The sequence below is a fragment of the Ruditapes philippinarum genome, unplaced genomic scaffold, assembly GCF_026571515.1.
Source record: "Ruditapes philippinarum isolate M1 unplaced genomic scaffold, ASM2657151v2 ctg2042_1_1_1_1, whole genome shotgun sequence".
NCBI lineage: Eukaryota > Metazoa > Mollusca > Bivalvia > Venerida > Veneridae > Ruditapes > Ruditapes philippinarum.
Genome location: NW_026861470.1, coordinates 1,777 through 21,068, shown reverse-complemented (window position 1 = coordinate 21,068; position 19,292 = coordinate 1,777). Strand labels below are relative to the sequence as shown.

At 32.2% G+C, this 19,292-nt stretch overlaps 1 protein-coding gene across 1 annotated transcript; it reads right to left on the bottom strand.

Moving 5' to 3' along the window:
* Positions 1-1,514: 1,514 nt before the first annotated feature.
* On the bottom strand, positions 1,515-17,891 carry LOC132715720 (serine/threonine-protein kinase Chk1-like). The gene is made up of 14 exons (XM_060698782.1): positions 17,751-17,891; positions 15,845-16,007; positions 14,053-14,152; positions 10,874-10,997; positions 10,366-10,430; positions 10,123-10,192; positions 9,364-9,552; positions 8,379-8,483; positions 7,986-8,087; positions 7,018-7,129; positions 6,191-6,362; positions 5,064-5,195; positions 3,643-3,744; positions 1,515-2,370 (listed from the first exon to the last, which is right to left on the bottom strand). The coding sequence occupies exons 2-14, from the start codon at positions 15,913-15,915 to the stop codon at positions 2,257-2,259; spliced, it is 1,458 nt and encodes a 485-aa protein (XP_060554765.1). The 5' UTR covers positions 15,916-16,007; positions 17,751-17,891; the 3' UTR covers positions 1,515-2,256.
* Between the last annotated feature and the right edge of the window lie 1,401 nt (positions 17,892-19,292).

The window sequence follows — 19,292 nt, the reverse complement described above, 5'->3', positions numbered from 1 at the left end:
GGTTCCATCGGAAAAGTCTGGCGGCATGGCCGAGTTGTAAACACCTCGGACTAATAATCTGTTGATCGCTTTGCGCATGGGTTAAAACCCCGTCAGGGGGAAGTCATTGTCTCCTTGAGCAAGAAACTTTACACCCATTACTCAGTACTGGTTGGTTTCAGGAACTAATTCGAAAGTGTGTCTATAACTAGAAAGCTTCCTACACAATCAAACTAAAATAAATTCTGTATAAACCAATTCTATTAATCACATCTATATAATAGATATACTCTATTTTGACGTTTGAATTCAAGACAGTTATGAACAAAATAGTACAATGGATCAGAGTACAGACTAACCGTTATTTAGTTAGATAGCACCCTTATATGCTTGGTCATTTCCTATAGCTAGTATTAAATGAGGTTGAACCATCGAGAAAGGTCACGATGAGCAGCAGACAATATTAGAGAAATCATTGTAGGTATTAAGACAGGCCCGCTCGGTCATTTCCTGGCTTTGTTCATAGAGCCACAATCAAGTGACTTTCACGTTTACTTCCCTGTAGGAAAGGGAGTGATCATTTCAAGTAGCCATAGCACAACGAAATTTCTGCACAAAGTTGCTGGCAGTGCGTTTAAAAAAGTATCTCTAGGTTCAAAAGCGTAAATACTTTATGATTTAGAAAATATTTAAGGTCTATCGCTTTTGCGACTCTCCCGATTTGAGCCATCAAAAATCGGCCCATTGTACAGTGTGATAGAAATGTCCGTTTCCGCACGTGTAATCACGCACGGTCCACTCCTGATATTGGCTTAAAGACAGACAGGGATTTAACATTTTGCTTTTCTTAATAAAGACAATTGTTTATATTATTAAAAACGAAAAATATTGGTTCTCAACATGCCGACTGTAAAACAATATTCGAACTATGCAAGTTAGACAACTATTCCAATCATTTATTCTATTCTTTCAAGTCTTTTTTTGCTACTTGGGAATGTTCGTTTACGCTGCCCCATTGGAACCTCCGTGAAAAAAACTATATAGCAGATGAGTTTTTTTCCTATATGAATCAATGAAAAAAACTGTATTGCTATTTTAAATGCTCATTGAAAGTGTACGGAGTAAAATGAATAAAAAGTTCCAAACCATGCGATAATATGGAATAACGTTATATTGTACATGTTGTACCATAAATGATTATGTGTTTGCAATTTATCAATCTATTGTTAAATTGTATCTTTGAAATTTGTATTTTGGGATTGACTACATAACTTGATATAACTTTTGTTCTGGTATTGTATTTGGCCTAGTCAATCTTTTACTAGTGATGGAAATCCAGTTACCCCTTCTTGACTCAGACTGACAAGCCTGGTAGGGACGAAACTTTCTTGACCCAAGATAAATGTCTATCTTAAATGCCACATGTAACATCTGAAAGAAATTTTCAAGATATCTTATTCAACAATTCTATATTGATGAAAAAATAAGACAGAGAAATTTGATACAATTTATTATTGCATACATTTAATAACAAGTGAAAAAGAAGCTTTTTTTTTCCTTTGCCTGAAAATATTAATATATTCCAAGAGTTTTATAACTCTTTAGAAGATATTTATTCCAGACAATGTTGTAACTATAGAGATTATCAAAATTACTTCTAAACATGAAATTGACTCCAAAAATAGTTGCTTTACTGAGCTACCCATATCAAATGCGAAACTAAATTTAACTTATTAAAGAATGGCTGCTCATATGAACACCAAATTTTGAAGTTTTTATTTTAAATGAAATTCAGCAGCAGTCATTATCAAATACTGGCCATGGTGTTACGTTTGTGTTTAAAATTGGTGCCACAATAGATGCATAAAACTGTGCTACATTAGCTGTTTTAGGCACAATGGCTGCCACAGTAGAAAAACATTTCACAATGACCAATATGTATTGAATGTCAAATAAGCGGCTATTAGCTAAAACTTCTAAAATGTGTTTCAAATATCAAGTAAGTTGCCATTTTCATATATGTTCCTTAATGGCAATGTTGATAGCTACAACAGCAGTCAAAGTAAACACTATTCAACAATGGCTTATGTGTTTTGAATGTCAGATATGTTGCCATCATTAATGGCTACCCAGAGTTGAATGTCACAACAGCTGCCATGATAAAATGATATTCAACAATGGCTAAAATGTTGAATATTACAAATATGTAATGAGACTGTGAGATTGAGATGTGTTAACAGTCAGTATGAATGATTTGGTGAAATGTTCATATGAAGGTCAAGATGGTTTATTAGATGGAAAAACTGAGTGGAACTGTGGAACTTTACAACTGATTTTCTTCATCAAATTCTTCACTTCCATGAACTGTCGCTTGAATTGTAGACCATCACCCTAAAAAATACAAACATTTCATAGGTAACTTTTCCTGTTTTTTTAATCAAATATTTACTGTATTTTTCACAAAAATAAATTGTTTACATCATCTATGATTTGTTACATAATAAGTAAATTATATAATTATATTTAATTTAGAGATAAAATGGAAATAACTCTTTCAAGTAAGAGCTGTCCATACTCAATAGGTCAGTATTCTCCACTATTCTAAGTGAAATTTAAACAGTTCTTCAAGAGTTCACGTCCAATAAGGGTTTTATAATGTCCAAATTCATAACAGAGCCATGCCTCCTTGTCTGCAAGAAGAGATGGCCATAAGTAATCATAGGAGCAACATTATATCTCCATGCTTTCAATCAAATGTTGGTGCAGAATTTTTTTTAAAAAAAGATTTGGTGCTGACAATGTGCACAGATTCCCAGGTGAGTGTGACATATGCCTCTCAACACTTCAGGCAAGATAAAACCATAATTAAAACTAATTCCTTAGTTAACCCTTTTGCTGCCAGAGGGTTATTATTTTATTGATCACCTATTTGCCAGAGGGTTTTCTAAGAAATTACTATATTATTATTTTTTTTTATTTTTGTTGATATTATTAATATTATATGATTATTATTATTTGTTATTAGTATTATAATAATTATATATGTTTCCAAATCTGTTAGTATATTAATAATTAATGTCGATGGTATAATTTTCTTTATATTTATTATCATTTTTATCATTATTAATTTATTATTATTATAGAATTCTAATTATTATTATAGAAACGGCAAAAGCCGTCCGTATGGCAAATACACCGAAAATAACAGGGACGGCATAAGCCGTCCCTATGGCAGTGGAAGGGTTCAAGTCAAAGTCTTTTTAAGTCAGTCAGAGACTCTGTACTTGTGACACATGAATCTAAGGCCCATTTTTATCATCGGTTTAAATTCTTATTTTCCAGAGAAGTGCATTAGGCAAAGTCATGTCTCATGTGTACTTATTGCATTCAGAAAATGATTCTAGTAGCCTGTGAAACAGCATTACCTATTATCAGTAGTAGAAGAGAGGTCACTGTATATAGTTTAGATATACTGAAGTCATGGGTTTGAGCCATCATGTGACAGAGATGCAATGTGCAAACGACAAACTGCACATCATCATACGTCATCATATAATAAAACAGAGACTTAAAACCTTATATGTTGCATATATATTTACCTACAATAAACCGCTATGCATATTTAATGTGTTAAATCAATATACTTTTGATTTATTCACTGACCTTTGATAATCTGAAGTCCAGCAACAGATTTTCTCCCATTTCCAGTAGACAGGCCTTAAACACTAGAGGCATGCCCCTCCTGTCCTTCAAATTAACAGTTGTCTGAAATTATAACAGAAATCTAGTTTTAACATAATGCTAATATATGATGAAACTAATAGAATATAACTATGTTTGTTTGTTTGTTTTGTTCGATTCTAAAGCTCAGAAGTGAATACATTTTACCTTCTTAAGAAAGGCAAACATGAGTTTATTTAAATAATGATCTTAGCATAATGCTAGTGGCTTATTACCTGAAGAAAAAAGCACTGAATGTGAAATTATTTGTCATAAAGTAGTTTACTGTAAACAAAGTAGTATTTTGACTTAACATACAAAATACTAAATCAATAAACTGGACTTATTGCTGTAAATCAACAAAAACAAAATATGACTCAGTTTATGATCCAATGAGTCACTTTTTGGAACTATAATATAACAACGAAAAAAAAAAGCTTATGAGAAAAGAAAATAAAACCATTTAAGGGCATAATGGGCCTTTAAGTCAAACTGACACTATAAAGGTCATATGATGACTTTGAAGCTTTACTGTTGGCGCAAGACCTAAGGTGCACTTCATACATGATTTCAGGCACCTGAGAAAAACCAATAACCTTCTGTAAGCTTGTTTTCCATGTAAACTAGTATTATATGAAGACCTCAGATGCCCCTCCACATCTGAGCACACCATTATGCATGAGTAATGACTTGCATTCTAAGTTGAGCTTCTAGACTTGGTCCCCCCAAGTTTAGCTTCTAGACTCGGTTCCCCACCCCTTTTTTCTATAAACTTTGAAGCATCTTACATTACATTAAAAATTCAACATTCCTGGTAGTATTTAAAACTACTGCTCAAGGTGCAAGTGATACAAAATCAATGGCCTAACCCTCACTTCAGAGGCTTCTAATTTATTTATATGTCTATGAGAACAACCTGAATAACACTAATGCAAATACATTTTCTAATCTGCCTAGCAAAATGAATTGACACTACAGCCTCCATATTGTTGTTATAAACTAACTCTTCATATAGGAAATGGGTACTATTGTATTGGAAAATGGATTTATCTGCTCTTCTTTAAGTTTTTCTTTCTTTATCATGCCTTAAGCACTTAAATGAAATAATTTATTTATAATCTCTTTAAAAAATATATATATATACATATATAAAAGTAGGAAAAAACCTGAGAAAATCTAAAAAGTATCGTAAATAAATAGGGGATTTCCCTACCTGAAGAAAGAAAAAAGTTTAAAGAATAAAAGCCACAGACATTTGTACAAAAAAAATACTCTAAATACTTTACTTGTAGGAAGAAGTTCAAAAATCACTGACAATCCATTAGCATTAATCAAGATAAACATTTTTACAAAATAATACTTACAATGCCTGGACTGCTCCTCCTAAATGCGTACCCTAGACTCTCAAATATACGATCCATCTCTGTTAACGTCTCATTCTTATCTGTCTTTACAAAGAATCGTGTCATACGTCTACCAAGCCTCTGCATAGGATTCTACAAAGAGAAAATACTATGTCAATTTAAGTTCAATAGTAACTGCATTGAGAATACAATAAGTAATATAAAACTTTACCACATACCCGTGCCGATTTTGCTGACTCCGTAAAAATTGTAATGCACAGCTGTGCGTTTGTTTTAACATGATGTCTTTGGCCTTATACAAACATAAGTGTAAAGACGCGCAAAATTTTAGTGTTTTATATATAGGCGCGTCAATGGAAAAATGCTTCTTTTTTTCTTACTTTTAAAAACAGATTTTATTTTTGGTATGTGACAAATAGAGTATTATAATTGTGTAGGTTCATTACTGAATTTATTGAACTTGTTCAATAAATTCAGTATTGAACTTACACTCATTCTATATCCTCTATATACTGAAATATACATGTTATAAACTTAATCTTATGAAGATTTAATGTTGGGTATGAAAGTGGAAGGGATACATATGCCATTCAACTGTTAAGTTAGTCTATTGATGGACAGTGTGACACCAGATTGGACAGACAAGACCAAATCTATATACACCCCCATCACCAAGACTTTTAGTTGTAGACCTTCACACCACTGATGAGCAGATCTTAACTCTTGAGCTAGAGTTGTAAGAACTAACCTTGTAAATTTTTTCTTTGTATTCTGCTCTGCACATGTCTAAAAACTTCAATCCTTAATTACTTAGGCATCAAAGTAAATGAATACAATAAACTTCCATTTTTGACACCAACACTATTCTTTGTAAAGTACCCAAAACATTTTACTACACACCTAAAGTACTAACACAAAGAAGTAAAAAGATAATTCTTTCCTTCTGTATAAAGGAAACCTTATCTGTTTTCTTAATCCTATTTTTAGAGGAATAGACTGTAAACCTTAGGACCTGGAAAATTTTGCTGTTTGTTATTGAATTATGCTTTTCATGTAAAAGACCACTTTTTATTTTATGATTTTCCTTTCATATAATGTTCTTATTGAAACATTATCACAGTATTTACCTGAGAGCAGCTGCCAGGTGTACCCTGGACTTGACTAGACAGTAACATATGATCAGGGTGTAGTGGTTGAGAAAAGCTGATAACTGGTCCTAAATCAACTTCGTTAGATGACTGCCCCTTCATTGGTATAGGCGGTAATTCAGGTTGTGAACTACATATTTGTAACGTATCACTGAAATATTATAATAAAATATAACATAATGATATACTTTTTTAAAGTGCCCATCTAAGTGTATATAGTGAGTGAACAGGTAAAAGTCAAAATAAGCTCTCGTTTTGCCACAATTCCTTTAAATTTTACAAATTACTTCGCACGAACAATTAATAACATACAGATCCAAATAAAATTTCTGTTAATATCCATTTGTATTTACCTGAAACGATCAGTTTATAAAAAGAGTGGGACAGTCTTTTTATATTGAAGGCAGATTTAAATTTTATCCTTAACATTTTCCAATCTTAACTGTTGGTCAAACACAATATTAACAGACAATCTTTTGAAATATAAAGTCAATCTACTCATTTAAAAAATTTAAATCTATTAAGCTTAGTATTTGTTCTTTAAAGAACATGCAATAAGCTGGAAAAATCATATCTTTTTACCAAGTTATTTTTTCATCATGAAATATAATGAGTAACAATAATTCATAATTATTGTTGTTTTTTTTTTGTCGCTTTTTTCTAGATGTTTTATGCAATGTAATTGCAATTTTGAGTGCTGTACTCCAAAAACAAACACACAATGTTTGGTACAATTCTGTATATAATAGAATCAAACTTTTATATCTGTAGAAAAGACATGACATAATGGCTGTGATTGAACTCACCTGTCTGATTTAAATTTTGTAGGTGACATGTTGATACCTGAGCAAATACGTTTAAATGGTCCCGTACCACAAGGTGAATCACTCGGTGAACTTGAGCAGTTATTCATAGAACCTGTTATACGAGCACATACAAGACTTACATGTATATAATTTGAACATGAAATTAATTACATGCAAAGGATTACAAGATTTAGAACATGGATCCGTGTTTATTTGCCTATTCTGATCATTTAGTGTTTGTAATATTCTAACCTTATACTTTTTTTGGTTGGATTTATAAATCATACCAACACTGTCATATGGCAATTTATCAGCTTTTCTGGAAATGGAAAAAGTTGTGCGCCCTCTGTGCATTACTTTAATCACAAAAACACATCCAAACTACTTAATATACAATTACCCTCCAAGCTGACCAGAGAGTTGCCTTACATGCTTTTCAGATAGTATCCAGAACTCAGCAAATAATTTTTAAAGTATGTTTTTTCCCAAACTAATGCCCCAGGCATCGATTCATGGTATATTACCATTCACAATATATTACTTTTATCAACTTGTTGTGCTCATTTATGAATTTGTAACTACATGTATTTAAGTTTAGTTCTACCCTTAAATTAGCTGGGAAAACCAAAAATATAATTATTTCCAGAGTAAGTCTACTGTATTTAGCAGGCATTATTATTCTTATAAACCAAGATGAATATGAACCATTCTATGGTATTAGTTTATTAATACATTAATGCCTACCTTTGGGGTGTGAGCGAGTGATTAACACATCAAACTAATAATCTAAGGACTGCAGGCTGTGTGGGGACAAACAGTCAGGGACAAGCTGTTGTTTCCTTGAGCAAAGAAACTTAACACACATTGCTTTGAACCAGTTGGTTCATGGAACTGATCTAAAAGTGTGTCTATAAGCTTTTTGCTACATGATCAAACCAAAATTAATTCTGTATAAACTGATTCCCTACCTTTGTTTTTATTAAAGTTTTTGTTGTACCAAGGGTGATTCTTAATCTCATCAATAGTTCGTCTTTTCTTCACATTTTCCACAAAAACTTTTCGTAATAATGCTGCAAACATAGGGTCAAACTGAATTTTCAAAAACATATGATGGTATAAAAGATAATATATTTACCTGATAAGTGCTAGAACCAAAATGGATTAAACTTTGCCATCAGTTCTGAGCAAAGCAAGCCTGCACTGCACTCTCAGTTGGAAATTATTGAATTACATGTACATTGTATGTATATACAATTTTTCTTCTTAAGTTGTACATCATACTAACATTGCTAAGGTTAGATGGAAATGTTGAAGCTTTACTGCTGTAGGATTCTATATATGAAAACATTATGGAAACTTACAAAGAGCTAGGGTATTGATTTTTTTCCAGGGACTCAATGTAATCTTACAATCTTTCCAGTTACAATACTCCTCACAACCGTATGTTGGCTCATCCCACGGTAGTTCTGTAAAATATGAAGGTACAAGAAGTTGTTCTAAAACAGTGATTTTCCTGCTTATATAACAGACTCCGATAAATTAAAGGCCTCTTCCTAAATGAAATTTTCTTTGAAATCATGCAGTTTTCCAAAAAAAATCTGAACTTAAACCTGCTTTTTTACTTCCCAAATTATAGCAATCTTAGCGATAATTTTTCCCCAAAATCAAGTGGCTAAGGCCTCAAGAAAAATCACTTTAAAACAAACCCGGCGCCTTAAAAGACTTATGGGTGAAAAGTTACATATCTTAACAATTCCTGAAAACTGATAAATACAGGATTGTGAGGTTTTCAAGTCAGCCTATGTTAAAGTTGTCTTTACCTGATCTAAGTAAGGCCATCCTTTGTTCCATTTAAACCTGATCTAAGTAAAAAAATGTTTGTTTGCAGTAACCCGACCCAGAATTTTCAAGGTGGGTAGGTAGGTCGATTTTTTTTTTTTATTGAGCTGTACTCCCAAATAAACATGGAATTTCAAAATGTTGGACAATATATGCTTTGATAATCTGGTAACAATTAATGAATTGATAACTGAATTCTAATTTAATAAGAACTACATTTTGATTCTTCTATTAACCTTTAAAAGAACAAAAACAAAGCACAAGGCATAATTTTCTGATTCCAAAAAAAAAAAATTATTCAGACCATGAAAAAAAAAAATTTGAGTAGGGGCAAATTTTGTGAGTCGGTCGCGTTACTGCAAACAAACATTTTTTAAGGATGGCCTAATAATTTCAAATGATAAGTTTTTAGGCTTTTTGACTTTTAAAATACATCAAATATCTATGTGAATGAATATTTAAAAAACAATTAATTACGGTTATAATCTACATAATAATGTTATTCACCTCCTGCCAGAAGAGCAACTAGAATGATTCCACATGACCAAATATCTGCCGGTTCAGCAGGGTACGGTTTACGACTTATCACTTCCGGTGCAACATATGGCACGGTGCCACAACACTTCTCCATCAACCTCTCACGACCTTGATACCGGAACACTGTAGCCAGACCGAAGTCTGATATCTTGAGGTTGTCTATAAACAAAAATATTAAAAACATTCAGACAATTTAATCTTTTTGAAATAAGATATTTTAATTCAGCGTGCATTGTCATATACCATCTATACCAGTTAAGATGTCATGTAATAAAATGACAATTACTGAATGCCTGAGTGAACATTAACAAACATCTATATTCCAAAACTGACGTCTGAACATTTCCCTCACATAAATTATGAAAGGGTTCAGGCCATTTTGATTTGTGAAAGACAAAGCGCTATTTTCTTGAAATTGTGAATTTACGGATTACCATAATTTCCTTAAAATTGTGAAAGAAGAGGCACGATATTGACATAATTTATTAAAGCAAATTTACAATCTAAATTTTACATTTTTTGATAAGAAACATTACTTTTTTGAGAAATCAACTTGAACAGTTTGAAAAAATGTGATTTCATGAAGTTGTTAACAAGTTAGAAAATATTAGGGAATATTTTTCGGTGACAGTGCTAAATATATATTATTTATACTTAAAAAAAAAATTATTTTTTTCATTCAATCAATATATTCAATATTCAAAAATAACCAGAATATCAAATACTTACCAAAATCATCTAGCAGTAAATTTTCTGGCTTCAAATCTCTATGTGTAACACCCCTTGAATGTAAATACTCCTACAAGAAAATAGTCTTGATATTTAGTAAGTACTAACATATCTAACAATGTAATTGTAGAATTTCATAAAAACCAATTACCAATATCTTTAGTTAAAATAAATTGGATTTTCTTTATTACAGTAAATTTGGGGCAAATTTGGTATTTTTTCTGAAGGGTTTTAAATACTTACTACTCCACTAATAAGCTGTTTAAAAAATCTACTCGCATCAGCTTCTGGCATACCTACATCAGGTTCTGAAAGAGACAACCATCATTGGCTTTAAAAATACATAAAAATGCAGATTATAGTTTTAATTTTTTTTTATATATCACAAAAGCTCCAATTTAACTTCAACCTATTTTGATATTATTTGACAGGTGATATTTTAAAACGACAACAAGCCCTTGCTTTTTACATGTAAAAAGAAAAAAGGGATTAATTAATTGAAAATGTATAATATAATATAATTAAGAAATAAATTTATCAAATATAATATACATGTAAGTAAATATATTTATATTGAAATAACTTTAGGCAAAAATGTAAAAATATGACATGCAAGAAAACAAGAAATATATCATCACTTACACAAAATAAATTACATATTTGGCCTACTTTTAAGCTTTTGTGCTCAGTTACTAGAAACAATTAGACAACAATTTGACAACAGATTAATCAGATCAGAAACTTCACCTACCTATTCTATCAAACAGTTCACCACCAATAGCATACTCCAGGAAGATGTACTGTATGTTGTCATCCTTGCGGAAACCATAGAATTTGATGATATTCTTGTGGTTTAACATTTTGTGTACACATACCTACAGAGTGATATCAAATAATTACTTTAGTAAACATTCATAAACAGTAGTATAAGAATACAATTTTAGTAATTATTGAAAATATAACTTTAAGTAGATATAGACAGCTTATACTGGGCAGGAACCATTTCGGGACAAAACCGTTTACGGGACAAGTATTTAACGGCTGTTAATTTTGGCTTTATCGATGACGATCGTATTATTGTCATGAAGATGCTTGGGTTTGATTGTTTGAGAAAAAACTTCTTTCCAAGTTGACACATCAAAAAATTCGTGAGGTATCTTACCTGTGTTTTAAAAAACAGCCTATATCCTTTGGGGCAGAATTTTTTTCTGGCATCGCAAGTTTTGTTTATTTCGGGATATAAATTTGGGGGTACAATTAATGCACAATGACTTATTTGAAGTCATTGGTTTATTCCTCAGAGCTAAATTTGTACCTATCGGAAAACGGTGTTTAGGATAGGTTTACCTAATTCCCACTTCGTTGCTGCCAGTACACACAAAAATATCGTTTCACGTTCAGTCATTCGAGACCCATAAAACATAACTATTTTTTTCCTACATAAACATTTTTCAGTAAATCAGCTTAATTATATAAGAAGCTTATGTGTGAGAAGAAATTTGTTGTTATATCAGAGTAATTATCAGTTAAAAACATATATAAATAGCAGCTTAATATATGTCCGGAAACTGGTTCTGCAAGTGAACAATTTACACTTTTGATGACCTAATATAACCCTTCAGTTTGTACATTGCTTACGTCACCAGGCAGTATTAATTGTGTTATTAGACGTAGTTAGAGCTCAGGTTTTTGGTATGTTAGTTTTATTAATGCATCTTTATTATTAAACAAGAGGGCCATGATGGCCCTGAGGTCGCTCACCTGTATATAGGCCCCCGAAGCGGGGCCAGTTTAAACCCGAGGGCTTTTATTTGAACAAACTTGGAATTAAGACACCCATTAGAAGATGTTTCATGATTTTAAGTTTTTACTATACACATATAGTTAAAAACAATGACACCCCTGGGGCGGGGCCAGTTTTGAACCCAGGGCTTTTATTTGAACAAACTTTGTAGACACTCACTAGAAGATGTTTCATGCTTAATATCTAAACTCTAGCTATTTGGGTTTTTTCAAAGAAGATTTTTTAAGTTTTTGCTATACACATAATTATAAGGAAATCAATGACCCCCTGGGGCAGGGCCAATTTTGACCCCAGGGCTTTAATTTGAACAAACTTTGTAGACACTCACTAGAAGATGTTTCATGCTTAATATCTAAACTCTAGCTATTTGGGTTTTTTCAAAGAAGATTTTTAAGTTTTTGCTATACACATATCAGAAATCAATGACCCCCGGGGCAGGCCAATTTTTGACCCAGGGCTTTAATTTGAAACAAACTTTGTTAGACACTCACTAGAAGATGTTTATGCTTAATATCTAAACTCTAGCTATTTGGGATTTTTTCAAAGAAGGTTTTTTAAGCTTTTGCTATACACATATAAGGAAAATCAATGACCCCCGGGACGGGGCCAATTTTGACCCCAGGGCTTTTATTTGAACAAACTTAGTAGACACCCATTAGAAGATGTTTCATGCCAAATATCTAAGCTCTAGCTCTTTGGGTTCTTTAAAAGAAGATATTTAAAGTTTTTTCTTTCGGTTGCCATGGCAACCAGAGTTCTGCATGGAATTAAATTCTTTGAACAATTTTTAAAGGTGACCACCAAAGGAACATTCCTGTGAAGTTTGGATGAAATTGGCTTTGTGGTTTATGAGAAGATGACATTTAAAGCAAAAGTTTACGGACGGACGCCAGACGAAAAGCGATCACAAAAGCTCACCCTGTCACTTTGTGACAGGTGAGCTAAAAATCGACAATTAAAAAAACTCGAATTCTGTCCGGAAACTGGTTCCTGCCCAGTACTGAATAAATGTACAAGTGAACTTAATATTCTGTAGACAGTGATTTTGTACACAATTCAGGACAGTGATCAATTACATGTAAGCTAACAGTCAAAAATCAGATGTATACATTAAACAGTGATATCAAATAATAAATGTGTGTACTCATCCCCAGACAGAAACACCTAACATATCCTGTACTAATTTTGAGACAGCAATATAAAACAAGCAAATGCACATTTTCGGTGATATCAAAGACATTGTTTACACATACCTACATGTATACAGTCATAGTGATACAAATAAATTTTGCAATTTTCCTATCTAATGACATCAAACAACTTGCAAATACATACCACTTCGCACTGATATAAATCAATTTATTTATATAAATTCCAAGACAATGATATCATTTTCACATGTAAATATTAAGAGGACATTGTTTAAAATGGCATTGTTAAAAAACAGTGAGTATTAAATTGACAGTCTCAAAAACAAAGTATATATACATTTACACAACTTGTGGACACATTTTTTGACAGTCATAACAAACAACTTGCATACAAATAAATAGGCAGCAATATCAAACAATTTATGAACATACACATGGACAGTGATAATCGAACATATTACATATACCTAAATAGTAAAATCAAACACCTTGTGTGAATGTACCTGGACAGTGAAAGTTATATCAAACAGCTGGTTTACATCAGTCCTATTCCTAGCTCTTTTAGGAAAAAGTAATTAGCCCAGTTTGGGAAGTTTAGCATCATCGACTTGCTTAATTGGGAAAAATATTTGGTATTATTTGAAATCTCCTTTTAGACTCTTTTGGCTCAGTATTTGAATAGCGCGACAATGTTTAATCTAACCAACACAAATATCAAAGCATAACATAAACAATAATATTTGAAGAAAGATGAAATGTGAGGAAACATAATTATGTTTGTTAGATACTGGAATGAACATCAGCAAATTTGTTAGTTTGGATATTGGGAATTTCAGTTCGATTGAGATTTTTTTAAAAGATTGGGAAAAAATAAGCATATTTGCCATTGTGAATGTGTCGGATATTCTGACCCATGGTGACACCGGGGAAAAAGCCTGTACAGTAATCTAAATAGGGATATCAAACAACCCTTACCTCTTTTTTAACATTCTCCTCAGCCTGAGGTATGCGCTTCAAATTTATTATCTTAACAGCAATAGCTTCATCAGTTGTACTGCTAACTGCCAACTTTACTCTAATAGAAGAAATACAACAATTGTATAAGGCAGTGTTTTTAATACAAATTATCAGATAACTAACAAGAGCTGTCTGTAAGACAGCGCGCTCGACTTTTTTATTGCTTGCCAATAAAAAAAGTTTTTGCAGTAAAAGGCAATACAAGAATCTCTGTATTTTTAAAGTGAACAATGGCCATGAGCATTAAGATATTTAGTGAAGAATTATTTTACTGAATTGTGTGATACCCTTGAACACTGCAGCAAAGTTTGAAATGTTTAAGTCAAAAGAGGGCTGGTAAGAAAGAAAAAAAAACTGAGTTGAGCCTTAAATAAATTTAATAGTATTAAACCCACTTTGAGAGTGAACAAGTGGATAGGAATGAATTTTTTTAGATTTTTTAAGTTTTTTAGTGCTTGCCTATAATACAAAACATTGACAGTTAAGGGCCATAATTCAAATAAAATCTTTGACAGAATTACCTTCTCCTGGACATGTTTGGGAATCATGATTGTAAACAAGTATTCCAACTTTCAAATTAATATCTCAAACAGTTCAGTCAAAAAGTGGACTGGTACTAAAAAACTTAACCAAGATTCTAAGTCGATAAAAGCCCTTAATTTTTAAAACAAATCCTTGACAGAGTTACCTTCTCTTGCGTACAGATGGGGGTAATGATGTGAAATAGCATTAAAGTTTCAAAGCAATATCTCAAAGGGTTAGGCAATAAGTGGATTTTACCCATATTCAATTGTATTTTCTAAGTCAAAAAGGGGCATAATTCTGTCAAAAACCTTGACAGAGTTATGTCCTCTTGTCTGTTGATGAAGGTCGTGATGGTAAACAAGTATGGTCAGTTTCAAAGCAATACCTCCAATGGTTTTGAAATAAAGTGAGGTGGTACAAAAAACTTAACCAAGCTCAATACACTTTCTAAGTCAAAAAAGGGCCATAATTCTGTCAAAAACCTTGACAGAGTTATGTACTCTTGTCTGTAGATGGAGGTTATGATGGTGAACAAGTATGGTAAGTTTCAAAGCCATACTTGTAATACTTCTGAAATAAAGTGGGGTGGTACGAAAAACTTAACCAAGGTGTGACGCCGACGCCGACACCGACGCCGGGGCGAGTAGGATAGCTCCCCTTTTCATAGAAAAGTCGAGCTAAAAATCGAATGATACCAATCTTCACAGATTAAAGTTTTGTAAAGAAATTACATTTTACTTGTGAACAAGTTAAATAGACCATTGAAATTTGAAAGTATGCATCTTGTGTGAAATTCTACCAAATTTCACATTTTTTACCTTTCCTATTTATTCAGCAAAAAGAACATCAAAATAATTCAACTTTAGAATATAAATGAATACTTTTTACCTTTTTATTTGCATGAATACTGCATGTTAAAGTAAATAATTTCTACAGAGATTCAGAATCTACATTTTAAATTGGGAGAATAGAGGACTGAAATGAGACAGGAGTGAAAAAAAGACTGACCTTAGTCTGCTTGTGGCAAACTGACTCTATCCATGCTACCAGTGCAGACCAAGATCAGTCAAAACATCTATGCCATCTGATAAATACCTGCACTGTTTGCTATTCAGTCCATAATTATTTTGAAGATTTCCCTTAAAAAGTTGAATGGTTTTGTCCACAGTGAAAAATGGACAAGTCCATTTAAAATATTTAGTGTTTAAGTGTTAACACAACTTACTCTCCATATGCACCCTCACCGAGGGTCTGTACAAAGTCCCAGCCTTCTACAAATGCTGTTACACCTGTCATTAGTCTGTTGTAGAAGCAGCTGTCCAACTAGATACACTTGAAGATACTGTTGTCAATCACTCCATTGAGGTAAAGCAATCCATAGAACAAACCTGAAAAATGTTCGTCATTTATATTTCTTGAAAGGCCAACAAGATAATTCTTTTAAACTTGTTCCATTATTAAACATGACACACAAATACACATTGAAATAAAAATATCTTGATTGAATTTAGATTTGTCAGACTTTAAAATTTCTTTTTACCGATTTTACTGACACATCATTAGTCCATAAAAATTATGTATAATGCAACGTTTAAAATAAAAGTAAATTGTTTTTAATTGCTCCAAATAAGTGTAAGTGTGCCAATATGTCACTGTGGTTAATATTTTTTTCACAAACTTGGACAATTCTTTAATAATGAACAATTTTTTTAGATGTAATACATGAAAACACAATAAAATCATTATACTATCACATATTGGCGCAATAACTGAGAACATTAAAACGCCACTGAAAGTTTGTTTTAGTCCAAACTTTGAATTTATATAACACATGTGAAATGAAATCTAATAAAAGAAAATATTTCTATAACAACTGAAAGTTATTAGGATACCTTTTGTTTCTACTATGTAATTTTAGATAGAAGAAATATCTTCATTATCTTTCAAGAAATTTTAGCCCAATACAACCATTGACAGTTTCTATATATAAACTGCATATATAACTGAGGTATATCAAGTGTAAAACACGAGTTTTTCCCTTATCTTCGAGTAAAATCGCTATTTCTTATTGCTAAAACAATACAAATTTTGCCATTTTTAAAGCGTTAGTTTCTTGCGATTAATAGTCCAATTTTTTTTTTCATTACACCAATGAAAAGCTTCATCTAAGTATATAAATCAACATCCTTTTAGACACCAAAGCTTTTTAAATTAATTGTTAAACCTACCACATGTCAGGCAATTTAACATACCATTTATACAGAGAGATACTCAGCCGGTAATCTTTACTAACAAAATTACTGATAAGAAAAGCATATCATCTGCTAGTTCGGAAACTGTAAATTGGTGTATTGGGCAATGTGTCCAGCCTCATAATCAGATACCCATGGCCGAACCATTGACATTCATCAGCCGTGGGATTTTTCACCAATATCCAGTGGCTCAGAGATGTATCAAAGACAAATTTTTCATTGGTTCCCTCCTATTTCATGAGGCGCTTACAATGTAAAACTTGTTCTATACATCGAGTGATGAAACGTTAATTCTAGAAAAAACATTACTATTGTGCTCTCTGCTTGTTGAATAATTTAGATTGGGAATAGTTTTGCCTTTTAAATTGGCAAGACACATGAAACAGGTTTACACCGTAGGCGCTTTCTGATGTTTGTTTACCTTGCTGTCGAAGAATATAAATTTTGCTAAACACGATTTCATGGGTCGATGTTTTACGAACCTGTATATCAACGCAATTTGATTCATTATACACACGGTTGATTACATGTTATGTTACATGTTAATCAGCCGTGGGTATCGGACCATGGTCCAGCCTTTTAAAACATAAACTTAAAAGACAGTTGCTGTGCTTTTTTCACATACAGGGAAGGGATCTTTTAACTAAAAGTTCAATTTTTTTTAAAAAGATGCGTTATATACGTTAATGATTTTTTAAAAAGAACGATTAAAATATGTTTTTAATATCTTAGTATGTGAAGCGCATCGTAATTTATTTGGGCGAAACTTTATGGTGCGAATAATTTCGTAACAGGCGCGAATAATTATGTCGATACCTCTTCATATTTTTTTTCAATGAATAAATTCTATTTGATAATTTAACACTTCTATAAACTTACAATATTTTCAATTGATCTGAAAATTATGTATCAAGTTCTATATTACATTAAAGAAAAACTGCCAATTTGTGTGATTTGATGTTTTGTATTTAGCGCTTTCCTTCTTATTGAAGATTCGCCCGGTCAAGGGAGACTATTCTTGAGTCGACGTGTACTTCCGGTTTGAAATCAAAACTTCAAGAAATGGGGAAGGTAATTAATAATTCCGTTATTTCTTCAAACCCTGTCACTTGCATCTCACTTTCACTGTATTAAAATCATGATATTTTTTTGCGCAACAAAAATTTGTCCGTACATTGTTGGTGTCAATTCCTTTCCTCTGGAAAAATATTTCCATATGTAGCATATCATGCATACTGGGGTCTAAAACAGGTGTATACTATACAGTATAGATATATAAGATAAAATTAAGATTTATTCCGTTTTCTTTAGTATATTATATACAAGTTTTACTTCTGAAATATACATTGGGGTCTAAAATCCAGGAGATTATTCTGCAAAAACATTGTCTTGTGTCAACTGTCATGCGAATTTTCAAACATTGATCACTTAGTTCTGGCTTCCATAACTTATGTAATAAAATGAAATATATCGCTTTTATTTTGACATTGTGCGAACAGGTCTAGCAGTACTCTAAAACCTATTCATTGAAATCTCTTTAGCTATTGATTACTATGCTCATATATGGTTTATAATCATAATAATCTTTCTATAAGAGAAGACTGACTGATTTCTTGGTATTAATTAATATCAGTATAGTTTTATTACTACATGTATAAGACAAGTAAAACTAAACAGTCATCAAATTTAGCACTGGCCTGGTGGTCCAAGGCCAGTGAAAATGAGTTCAGGCCAGTGTAAATTTTAAGAAAATTTAGTTAAATATATAGTAGTAGAATATATTCAAAACTGGAATTCAGGCCGTAAATTCAAAATCTTAAATTCAATGACTGCTAAATTCCTAAATCTGTCACATAAATCAGCCGACCATTCCAGAGGTGTCCCAGGGAAGTTTTTTCAGCATAAAAATAGAAATTTGAAACTTTAATTTGCAGCAAGAACTATTCTACTTTTATGCAATTATATTTGCATGTTAAATATTCTAATAAGTTTATATCAGATAGATTTCCCTAGACAGTTTAGTAATACCCAAGAACTGTGGATACAAAGACACTGATTGATAATTATGTGTGACCTTTCTCTGTCAATTTAAGATTGTTTACACCCTGCTGCTTGCTGGGCGTCAACAACAACTGTCTGCATTAAAGATCCCGCCTACATTTACCTAGCAGTTTGTCATGTACGCCTGGCCAAGTCGGCAAAGTTTTTTGAAGTCTTGATAAGACCACCCATAAATTTAATGATGATTGACACTTCTAGCACACTTAACGATCTCAAGCGCCTGTCAATCACTTGTGTCCAGGATCAGTTCATTTAGAAGAGAGAGGTGTGAAATTAAATCTTGTCAACAAATGCTGATTTTAGGTCTCTCATCACAAGGGACATCTCTTTAATTTCAGGGATGTTATGGCATGTATGTAC